The sequence below is a fragment of the Orcinus orca genome, chromosome 9 (assembly GCF_937001465.1).
Source record: "Orcinus orca chromosome 9, mOrcOrc1.1, whole genome shotgun sequence".
Lineage (NCBI taxonomy): Eukaryota > Metazoa > Chordata > Mammalia > Artiodactyla > Delphinidae > Orcinus > Orcinus orca.
Window position 1 is genome coordinate 13,164,919 of NC_064567.1, and position 12,242 is coordinate 13,177,160.

At 35.2% G+C, this 12,242-nt stretch overlaps 1 protein-coding gene across 5 annotated transcripts in view; it reads left to right on the top strand.

Moving 5' to 3' along the window:
• The window catches only part of BRAF (B-Raf proto-oncogene, serine/threonine kinase), a 163,648-nt gene that overhangs the window by 126,030 nt on the left and 25,376 nt on the right, over window positions 1–12,242 (top strand). For all 5 annotated transcript variants that reach the window (XM_033432330.2, XM_033432332.2, XM_049715082.1 and 2 more), the window contains exons 14-16: window positions 6,608–6,654; window positions 7,455–7,573; window positions 11,368–11,499. In XM_033432330.2, coding sequence (XP_033288221.1) covers window positions 6,608–6,654; window positions 7,455–7,573; window positions 11,368–11,499 — 298 coding nt within the window. The remainder of the gene's footprint in view (window positions 1–6,607; window positions 6,655–7,454; window positions 7,574–11,367; window positions 11,500–12,242) is intronic.

Sequence of the window (12,242 nt, forward strand, 5' to 3'; positions counted from 1 at the left end):
TGTCTTGCTCTTATAAATAAACAAGTATCATGCTTCTGATTTTATGTATTTGGGCTTATGAATGTTTGAAATGAACTTAAAAAGAGAGAATAGCATAGTTTTTGCTATTCCATCAATATCATGATATTCCATGTTTACAATACATTCTCATTTATTCTCTTCAGGCCAGTGTTGTACTTAAGAAACAATGATGAGAATATTTTCCAAAGAGGAATTATACCCTCTCTAATGCAGGTCCCAGATAGGAAACAAAAAAGACATACAAATATCATATTCATGGACTAGAACACTCAACATTGTTAAGATGTCTGTTCTTTCCAAATTGATCTATAGAATGTATCGGTTCAGTGCAGTCCCAGTCAAAGTCTCAGCAGGATTTTTTGTAGAAATTCACAAGTTGATCCTAAAATGTATATGGAAATGCAGTGGCTAGAATAGTCAAGACAGTTTTGAAAAAGAACAAAGTTGAAGGACATTTAGTGTGAGATTACAAAACTTTCTATAAAGCCACAGTAATCAAGACACTGTGATATTGGCATAAGGATAGATGTGTGAGTCAACACAGGGAGGAAAGAAAGCCTACAAATATATCTCTTATGTCTGTGGTCAATTGTCTTTTTTTTTTTTTTTTTTTTTTAACCAAGATGCTAGGGCAATTCATGGAGAAAGGATAGTCCTTTCCACAAATGTTGCTGGGACAACTATATATCCACATAGGATAAATAAATAGCCCTTTCCTGATACAAGGCATGAATATTCATTCAGAATGGATCACAGACCTAAGACTAAAAGCTGAACATCTAAAACTTCTAGAAGAAACATAGGAGAAAATCACTGTAGCCCAAAGATAGGCAAAGATTTCCTAGGACACAAAAATTAAGAACCGTAGAAGAGGGCTTCCCTGGTGGCGCAGTGGTTGAGAGTCCTCCTGCCGATGCAGGGGACACGGGTTCGTGCCCCGGTCCGGGAAGATCCCACATGCCGCGGAGCGGCTGGGCCGGTGAGCCATGGCCGCTGAGCCTGCGCGTCCGGAGGCCATAACAGTGAGAGGCCCGCGTACCGCAGGAAAAAAAAAAAAAAGAACCGTAGAAGAAAAAATTCGTAAATTGGACTTCATCAAAATTCAAAACTTTTGCTTTTTGAAAGACATTGTTAAGAAAATGAAAAGACAAGCCCCAGTCTTGAGGAAAATGTTTGCAAGATACATTATCTGGTTAAAGAATTGTATCCAAAGCATATATAGAACTCATACAACTCAGTAATACGACAAACTACCCAGTGGAAAAATGGGCAAAAGATTGTAGTAATTTATTAAAGAATATAAAAGAATGGCAAATAAGCAATGCAAAGATGTTCAATATGTTAGGCATTAAAATAGACAAGGTTCCCCTGCACACCCGCTAGAATGCTTATAATCAAAGCCAACAATACCAGGTTTATTAGCAAGGATGCAGAGTAACCAGAATTCTTATACATTGCTGGTGAGGATCTTAAATGGTACAACCACTTTGGCAGTTTCTTTTAAAATTAAAATTACCATATGAGCAATTCTAATCCTACTGATTTCCCCAAAAGAAATGAAAACAAGTCAACAACAAAGATATGTACATGAATGTTTATAGTATGTTATTCATAATTGCCAAAAAACACAACAACCCAAATGTCTGACAGGTAACTGGGTAAGTTATGGTATATCTGTACCCTCTTAATATTGCATGCAGCCAGTGTGTGAATCTCAGGATCATGCTGAGCAAAAGAAGCCATATGTTTATGTGAAATTCTAGAAAAGGCAAAACTAATCGCTAGTGACAGAAATCATTATCAGTGGTTGCCTGAGCCTAGTGTGGGTGTTATTAATTGCAGAAATGTGTGAAGAAACTTCTAGGGGTGATGGGTATCCATCTTGATTGTGGTTGGTCTTTAGACAAGTGTATATATATGTGTTTGTGAAAAACCCTTTAAACTGCATAAAAATTGGGTGCATTTTGTGTTGTATACTAGTTATACCTCTCAATAAATTTGATTGTTTTAACGCGACAGAAACTGAAAAATCTAAGTAAAAATAGAATTTAGGCCACTATAGAGCACAACTGAAAAATGTGTGAACTCCATGTATTAAGGATTTTAATTACTTTAAAGTGGTAAATGATTACTGACTACACAGGAGTAGCAGAAGGGCATTCCCTTCGGTCTTGCTCACTTTCCACATTGTGATTATGAGGGCTTGGAGGGCAACAAAGTAGAAGGGAGACCAGAATTTGAAACTGTATTTGGATAAAATAACACCTTGTCACCACCGTCACGCATACCAGTCCAGTCAACTGCTGAATTCTCTATTGGTGTCAGAGGAGAGATTTAGCTTGCTGTGTGAAGACTGATGAACTTTTTTGAAATTGTGTAGCATTAGATGAAAGAGGACTGAAGTGCTAATGTCTGTGTAGGCCAGTCGTTTGGTTTTAGAAATAGTAGAAAATACAAGAAAATAGCAGCAAACTTGAGTGAGAGATACTTGAGGCTTTTATAGACTAGACTGGTAAATGCCTGCACCTACAGATGGTGTAGGCATAGTATTTGAATTTCAGCAAGGTATTTGAATAATATTTCTCATGATATTCTTGAGGATAAGATGGAGATATGTAACAAATATGAAGAATTTAACTAGGTTCATAACTGTATTATTGTCATACCTGAAGGTCTTAAGCTAGGAGATTTTTGTCCTCCTTCTTCTCTTGAATCTGACTGCGTATTTACAGATAACTTAGATGAGGGCATCGTTAGCATGCTGATCTTTTATAACTTATTTTTTAGTGAAAAGTAACATTTTAATAAGCTGAAATTATAGGTCATGTCTACAAAATATGAAGTCTTATCCAAGTCCAAAAAAGAGAAGTATACAAATGTTGGATGAGGGAAATGGTTTTGTAGGAGCAACGCAAGAACAACAACTCTCTAGGGTTGTAATTGAATATAATTTTAATAGGAGTCAGTTGAGTGACTGTGGCTGCCATAATAGTAATGGCTGGTGCAATAAACATTTTTTCCCGCTGTAAGGAAGAGGAAGATTAATTTGGGTTTTGTTTTTGTTCTGTTTTTCCAAATGTAAGTGAGATCATACAGTATTTGTCTTTCTCTGACTTATCTCACTTAGCATAATGCCCTCAAGATCCATCCATGTTGTCATAAATGGCAGGATTTCCTTCTTTTTTTATGGCTTATTCCTGTGTGTATGTATGTGTGTGTTACATTTTCTTTATCCATTCATGGACGCTTAGGTTGTTTCCACGTCTTGGTTGTTGTGAATAATGCTGCAGTGAACATGAGAGTGCAAATAACTCTTTGAGATCCTGATTTAAATTTTTTTGGATATATATATACCCAAAAGTGGGATTGCTACATCATATGGTAATTCTGTTTCTAATTTTTTGAGGACCCTGCAGTCTGTTTTCCATAGCAGCTGCACCAATTTATATTCCCACCAACAGTGCATAAGTATTCCCTTTACTCCTCGCCAGCACTTGGTATTTCTTGTCTTTTTGATAATAGCCATTCTAACAGATATGAGGTGATATCTCATTGTGGTTTTGATTTGCATTTCCCTGGTGATTAGTGATGTTGAACACCTTTTCATGTATGTACCTGTTGGCCATTTGTATGTCTTCTTTGGGAAAATGTCTATTTTTAAAACTAGATTGGGGTTTTTGCTACTGAGTTGTATGAGTTCTTTATATTTTTTGGGTATCCCCTTATCGGATATATGATTTGCAAATACTTTCTCCCATTTGGTAGGTTGCCTTTTCATCTTGTTGGTGGTTTCCTGTGCTGTGCAGAAGCTTTTTTGTTTGGTGTAGTCCCACTTGTTTGTTTTTGCTTTTGTTGCCTTTACTTTTGGTGTCAGACACAAACAACTTGTCATCAAGTCCAATGTCAAGGAGCTTACTGCCTATGTTTTCTTCTAGGAGTTTTATGGTTTCAGGTCTTACATTTAAGGGGAGGATGAAGATGAGAATCTCACTCTAGTTTGTGTTGATCAGATCAAATCTAGAGCATTGTATTTCCTTTTGGGGCATCATATTGTGGTCTAAAAAGAATGTTGAAAAGCTGAATCTTGGATAAGACCTTGGAAGAAGCAGTGTAGAGAACAAATTTTACTGGATGATTTGCCAGCTTTAAGATTAAATTGAGTCTGTAAATGGACACTTTTTCTTTTACAAGGAAGGAGACTCCTAACAGAAACCTATCAAGAGAATGATATTCATTTAGTTTATAGCATGTTTTTTCTTTCCTGCTACTTTTATAAACTTATAAGGTTCTACTTAACATCTTCGAAAGGTAAGAAGGCGGTCCAATTTAATTGTCCTATGTAATGGATAGACTTTTGCATCATCTGTAGCAAAGTCAGTTTATTCTTATTCCCTTCCTTACCCTCAACCAGTTATGTGGTTTTTGGCGTCTTCCACTGTAACTGGTTGGTGCTTAGGAAATAATGGTTTAGTGTCAGCCTATAATATAATTATTTAGGGTAGTAATTACTCTGGAATATTATGTAGGGATTGAGGTATGATACCTATCCCATTTTTCCAGCTGGGGAATTTAAGTCTCTTTTCTTTCCAACCTTCCATTATATAGACCTGGATTTCTGTTCTTTTGCTGCTTTTGTTATAGAAGTGTTACAGAAAGAGTTTATTAAATGAGATATAAGTTAGTAAAGCAATTTCTAAACAATAGAGGATTACACAAGAATAAAGTAGTATTATTTCAAGTTGCAGCTATATGCAACTTTGGCCTATAATAGATTTATGCTGTTTATGGTTATATCACTAGCTCAGCCATCACATTTATATCTTATTAATTACCTAGTACTTTCTTGGCCAGAAATTTTCTGTCTTCAGCCCTCTAGTTACATTTCTGTCTACCTTATTCTTGCTGTATTTCTTTGTATCAGATTTGTTGAGAGGATTGACACTATCCATCAAGAAATACCTTTATCTTCCCATCTTATAACTTCATCATGCCTCCGTATTCTCATGCATACCATCCATTTGTTGTTGTTATTGTTGTTTTTAATTTCAAAGGAGACAGAATGTCTTTTCAAAGACCAACACCTTATCTGTGCACTAAATACCAGACTGAAGCACTGAGCTCCACCGCCAGCACCATCACCTGTCCCCTTTTCTTTCTAATGAGGATAAGGTCTCCCCATCTTGGAACAGCTTTTGATTGAGACTCATTTTTCTCCATCTGTTTTTTACCTTTGTTTGCCACTGCAGAACTTTTTAAGCAAATGAGACCTATGACATCATGTTTTTTTTCAATGGAAGAGTGACAGTGTGATGTAGTATATCAAACGCTAGGCCTAAAAAATCATAACAGCAAGATAAGTTCAGATTGTGATAAATGCTGTGAAGGAAGTAAACAGTATCATGTAAGAGTAATTGGAGGAGAAGGAGTTACTTGTATAAACAAGTAATTTTAAATGAAAATTTGGTCTGAGAAAAAATTTCGAGATCTTGATCTCTGGATGAGAAAATTTAATTGACGGTTTAAAATTTAATTGAGAAAGCATAAATAATAAACTTAATTATTTGCAAATCTTTCATTTTTAACAGTGTTCATTACATAATTTTGATTATATCATTTGAATTTTAAGGTTTTACTTTAAGGCAAAATTTATTTCCTAACAGTCATTGTTAGATTTCAGAAGTCTCATATGTCTGTTCTTTCCAGTATTAAATGAAGAAAAATAACCTTGATTAGGACATTATATGCATCTTATTGTAGTTGATTCAACAGATATGTATTGAATACCTGCCACGTGCCAGGCACTGTACTAGGCACTGGGGATAAACAGAAATAAACTAGACACAGCTCTTTCCCTCAATCAATTCAACTAAGACAGTTTTTAGGGGTATCAGATGATTTAAACTTACCATTGACTTTGAAATAGATTCACTGTGTCCATTACATTAGAAAGTAAGCACATCACTAGTTTTAAGAAGGTCTTTTTAGAATATATAATTCTACTTTTAAAAATAGTTTTATCAAATGGAGTTTACATTCCAAATAGAAAATGAACATAGTCAGGTGAAAAAAATACATGAATCAAACTGTTAAAATAATTACTACATAACTGAACAGGGGAAAGAAAGATCACTTGTGGTTGACTCTTGGGAAAGCTTCACTTAGGAGTCATAATGTATATTGAATCTTAAAGAATAAGTATGATTCAGTAGAGAATAGAATGAAAGCTAATTTGGTGTGAGAGGGGAGCATTGGTCACAGAGGTGGGATTAAATACCAAGGTATACTTAAAGGACCTGGATAAATAGGCTTGACTGGAGTGGAAGGTTTGTATTGGTAAATAGTAAAAGATAAAGCAAAGTCTTTCAATAGAAAAGATTTTGGTTGTACCATAATAGTAATATGGTCCTAAAATCCTTAGTTCACTTGCAGTCTATTTTACTATTTCTTATTTAAAGGGGTTATGTACAGTTTGCAGTTGTATCATGATTCTAAATAAATCTTTATTTATACCCCTAAATGTGTTCTGTAGATACTGAGGCCAGAGTCTTTAGCTCTACTCAGGTTAAAATGATGTTTTGTTTTTCAGTTACTTACACGCCAAGTCAATCATCCACAGAGACCTCAAGAGTAATAGTATCCTTCTTGAATTTGTCTGCGAAGTTTGAAAACATCCTGACCTTTTCTCCTGCATTTTATCTTCACATTATGTAAAAACAGTTTTCATGCTAAGTTCAATAATACACTGTAAAGGGAATTAATAAATGGGTTTACACAAGAGTATAGTAGTACAAGGTACTACAACCTGCTTTTGGTTTTTGAACAATTGACCATTACAAAAAAACCTATCAAGTCATTATGATAGTAGGACTCTTTGCTTGCTTGTTTATGTTCTATAAGCACTACAAGATGCATAGTTTTGTAGCTATCTACTAGTTTCTTTCAGTGCTCTGACCTTGCTCAGTGGTAGTTGAGATGTAACTGAAGGCTCTACATTATATAACAATGAGGTGAGAAAAACGTAACGTTTCTTCTTCCATAAGCCCAAATTAAGATCCTGTCTGCCAGTTGCCTTCCTTCATTCCAGTGAAGAGCCTTTACAGCTTTCCCAGCAGTGCCAGAAAGATATTTGGGCCTACATTACTAAAATCTAATGGGAAAGTTTCAATGTCTCCCGTAAACTTAGGAAAACATCTCACCTCATCCTACCACATTTCAAGCACCAAATATCTTAAAAGCAGGTCACAGAGTCCAAATAACACTGTTTTTAAAACATATTTATTAACTTTAAAAGGAAATATGAAGTACTATACTTCTTTAAAGGATATCATAATATATAGAATTATAGAAATTAGATCTCTTACCTAAATTTTTCATAATGGTTGCTTTGATAGGAAAATGAGATCTGTTATTTTCCTTTACTTACTACACCTCAGATATTTTTCTTCATGAAGACCTCACAGTAAAAATAGGTGATTTTGGTCTAGCCACAGTGAAATCTCGATGGAGTGGGTCCCATCAATTTGAACAGTTGTCTGGATCCATTTTGTGGATGGTAAGAATTGAGGCTATTTCTCCATTAATTAAATTTTTGGACCCTGAGATGCTGTTGAGTTATTAGAAAGTCACTGAAGATTTCAACTATATAGTATTTTCATAGTTCTCAGTATTCACAAAAACCAATGTTGATCTTACTTTATATATAAATAGATTTTAACTTTTTTCTTTATCTTTAAAAAGAATATTATGAAACCAGTTTCAGTATATTTCAAACAAAAAGTGTATTTTATAAACACTGTTTAAATTTTATTCAGATTGTCTCTTTAAAATATTTTGTGTTCAGAATGTTCTGTGTATCCGGTTTCAAAAAAAAAAAGTATGCAATTTAAGCAGGTGTGATCTGCAGCCATTATTAAGGTTTCAATAAAAGAATTACTCCTTTTAAGAGAGAGACTGTTTCACAATCTTATTTAAGCCTAAATTGGAAAGTTACTTTCTTTAGACTAGAAAGAACTGTATAATTATGGGCAGCCGGGAAAGGAAAGACAAAAAGAAAAATGAAAGGTAGATTTTTAACACTGTCAGTTTTGTGGGCCCTGCATAGCTCTTTCTTTCTTTCTTTATTCCTATTTCTGCTTTGCGGAAAATAAGAAAGATAAGTTATAAGAGAAGGGAACTAAAACTTCTGTGCAGTTACTTTCAGCAGGCTGTGAAAAGGGCAGCATAGGATCATTTTCTTAAGCCAGCTGTTATCAGAAGGGTCCTTAAGACCCTGTCAGAGGTCCCCAAGGTCATCCTGTGTGAAACTAGATTTTTCTTCATATTCTTCAACACATCAGAGCAGATTGAATGCATAAGCAAATATGTGACTCTAGCTGGCTGCTGTTAAACCAGTCAAAAAGAATTGCAGGGACTTCCCTGGTGGTCCAGTGGTTAAGACTCCACGCTTCCACTGCAGGGGATACGGGATCAGTCCCTGGTCGGAGAATGAAGATCCCACATGCCGCGCAGCATGGCAAAAAAAAAGAAAGAAAAAAAAAAAAGAATTGCAGTACTATTCTTCTCACTAAACTTTGTTTTTGAAAATACAGTTACTTTTCATTAAAAAAAATGGGTGATCTATGTTAACATCTAATGACTGTTTTATTATTTAAATTAATAAATATTTTAACAGTTTCTCAGTTAAGTTTTAATATGATGAATATCCACAGGTATAATCCACATAAACAGAAGCTTCTTGGGGTTGTCCATAATTTTTAAGACTGAAAAAGAGTCCTGAGACCAAAAAGTTTGAGAACATCTGCTCCAAGCTGAATACAGGATGTCCCAAAACTCTTAGTGCAGTTTTAAGCTTTAAATAACTGAATCTGCAGTAAGACTTTGGGACACCCTGCTGGAAATAGAAAAGCTGCAAGGGCTTTCAAAGCCACATTGGCCTAAATTCCCTGAACTTATCTGTAGCAGTTCCATAAAGAGAATTCCAAGGTAGGATTCTGAATTAGTCAAGATACGCCTAGGGTTAAATTTGGCCGTGATTTCTTGTAATAATAACTGGCATTAGAGTGGCAAGGTGGGAAGGGGGCGGCATTGGACTAGGAGTCAGAAGGTCTGTACTCTCGTGCTCTGTTTGACTCTTAACTTGCACGTTCCTTGACCTCCTCCAAGTCTCTCCATCTTTAACATTGGGTTGAACTAGTGGATTTTGAATGCATTTTCTCAGGTTTAGTAATTAGAGTTAGCTATATTTTTTTCTTCTATATGTTTGTTTTAATAAATAATTATAAACAGGAAGCTAATTAATAATTGTAATCTGGATCTCAGATACCTTTAAGGCATATACCTTGTAACAAAGATAACAGTGTATCCTAAGGGGGAGAGAAATTGCAAAACCTACAATTATAAAGAAACAATTGTTACATGTTTTAAAGGTGTGTTTATTTTAACTACTGCGGGGAAAGTTAGGCTCAGTCAAGTCTCCAGATTTGTCCTTTTCCAAAAACCTTAGTTTATACAGTTTATAGACTACTATTACACATGAAGGTTTATATTTTCTTTTAATTTCTTTTTTGTTGATACCTGGGTAGATGGGTTCATCCTTTATTCCATCAAGCTGCGTTTTAAGACAAGAGATTAGTCAGTAGTACACTTAATTGTTGAGTAAAATCCTTTTGGGTTGATATTGCCTTCAGAAACAAATATGGTATTTCCATAGACTAGGAGAGAAGAGTTTGTTCAGAACCAAAGGTTATGTAATTCGCTGAATTATTTACAATAGTATTCTCAACCTTGCTTTATTTATATCTTAAAGAAGAAAGAAACTTCTGTGAAAATTTTTACAAATTACTAAATTAATTGAAGATAAATCATGCGTTTCTTATAAATAGATCCCATACGACATTTCATCAAACGATCTACCAACAACAGTGAGATAAAACTAAATTTTAAAAGGGTAGTTCTTACACTGTCCCTCACAGAAATTGTGTTCTGGCTTTGAAAATTATGTCTGTATCATAACCAGCCTCTTATATTCTGGCTTGTTCATTACATCACAGTTGTATGTGGTTTATTTTGCGCTGTACTACCAAGAGCAGTTATCAATAAAATATATGACAAAAGCAAATAGATAAAACCTTCTTCACTGCATGCCCCCCCACCCCCGCAATCCTTTACTCTCATCTGGATCTCCCACACATCTTTCATCAGTGGTTCTCAACCTTGGTTGGACATTAAAGTCATCTGGGGAACTATAAAAACTCACAATTGAAGCTGTTCCCATCCCCAGACTCTGATGGTATATTATTGGGCTAGAATGTAGTCTGGATGTTGAGAGGTTAAAGGCTGCACAGGTGAGTCTGTTTTGCAGGTGAGGCTGGATGCTCTTACTGCCTGCCTTGAGAGATAGCCTGACCTGCCTTACCCTGACCAATAACCAAGAATCCTGTCCCAGGTCTTTCATTTTTGCAGTTAGTCCTGGTTTTGGTATCAAGTTAATGTTTTCACAAAGTTTTTTTAATACCCTGCAGTTTCTCTAATTTCTTCCAAATGAAACAATACAGAAGATGCAAGGTGAAAGAACTCCTTTAAGCTAAGATTTAATCAACTGTTTATTGTATTTCATGTAAACAGCTAATAAGAAATCTATCTGTAGAATACAGTGACTGAAATGTGTAAAAATGTAACAAATATGATTAGATCTGTATCTTTGCCCAAGAAGCAGCAGCCAAAAGATTCTTTATACCATCTTCTACTAAATCTACCTACTGTCTATTGCTTTTGTTAATAAAGCATCCATAGCATATTTATACCGTTTTTGGAGGCAAGAAAGGAGTTTGAGTTTATCAGTCTTGAAATTTTACCTTTATTGTCTAAGGTGCCCTGAGATAAGGAGAATCATTTGTACCAATGGGAAAACTTAAATTCTAAGGTGATTACCATAGTGGTTGTGCTACTTCCAAACATCTCATAACAACAGGTCTAGTATTTCTTTCCTGAATCAGGAATGGAAGGTAGGAACTCACTCTTGATAGGGTAAGTCATGGGAAAAATTCAAATGGCAGTGATGGTATTTTGTACAGAAAGAGGGCAGCTGATAAAATTATAAAATCTTAGTAATGTATATAGAATCTCAGCTAGTACTGCCTCTCTCAGAGTTTACAGAGCATTTTTTAAAATTTATCTTTCATAATCAGTTTTATTTCTTTGGCCATAAGTAAGAGAATTGATTACATATTACATGGGTTATTTAATGATAGAAACATTGTTCTGGGAATTACAATAGTTTGGTTTTCAGTCTTTATTCAGTTGATGTGAAGAATAAACAAGAATATTTTTCTTTTTATGTTCTACCAGGCACCAGAAGTAATCAGAATGCAAGATAAAAACCCATATAGCTTTCAGTCAGATGTATATGCATTTGGGATTGTTCTGTATGAATTGATGACCGGACAGTTACCTTATTCAAACATCAACAACAGGGACCAGGTAAATATTTACCATCTCTTGAGGTTCATTTTACTGTTTGTAGAAAGGCTCCAGTTCATTGTAGAAAAGAGGTATTGGATCCTGGGTAAGCATGAAAGATAGATCTCTTGATCTTTGTCACCAGTTTTAGAACCTTTTGTATACTGTTGGCAGTAATAGTAGCATGTAAGGCCTTTCCTGGAAATACCATGCTTAAATCTTGTAGTGGAGTGAAACTCCTGATCTTCTGACTAGAAACTAGAGATGCAATAATGATTATACCTCATGCCTCTTGACCATGGCACAGTTAGAAGAATGAGCTCTGCTGCTACAGCATCTGGACTTATCCCTTTTACTCTATCACAGATTGTGCTCTCTGAGCCAGGCCCTCAGCTCTGAACTTCTTTATATCAAATCCTTTTAAAATTATTAAGATTTCTCCATACTTCTTAAATTTTTAAAACTAGGTAAATGAAAGGACTGTTACATCATGCTTTCATTTTTCTGTGGTGAGAATTCAAGTAGGAGGGAATTTTTTACTTCTCTCTTCCTAAAAGTTTCTGTTCTCTGTTCCTTACCTTCCAAAGTATAGCCTCGTGCAGCTCTTTGCCTTTTCGATCCCAGCCATATTAAATTCACCTAGTCTTTTAATACTGGCCAAGAAAAATGAATTGTCTTTACTGAAATTACCTCATATACCTCAACATTTTAAAAGTGCGTGTGTGTGTGTGTGTGTGTGTGTGTGTGTAGAGAGATTGCCGCAA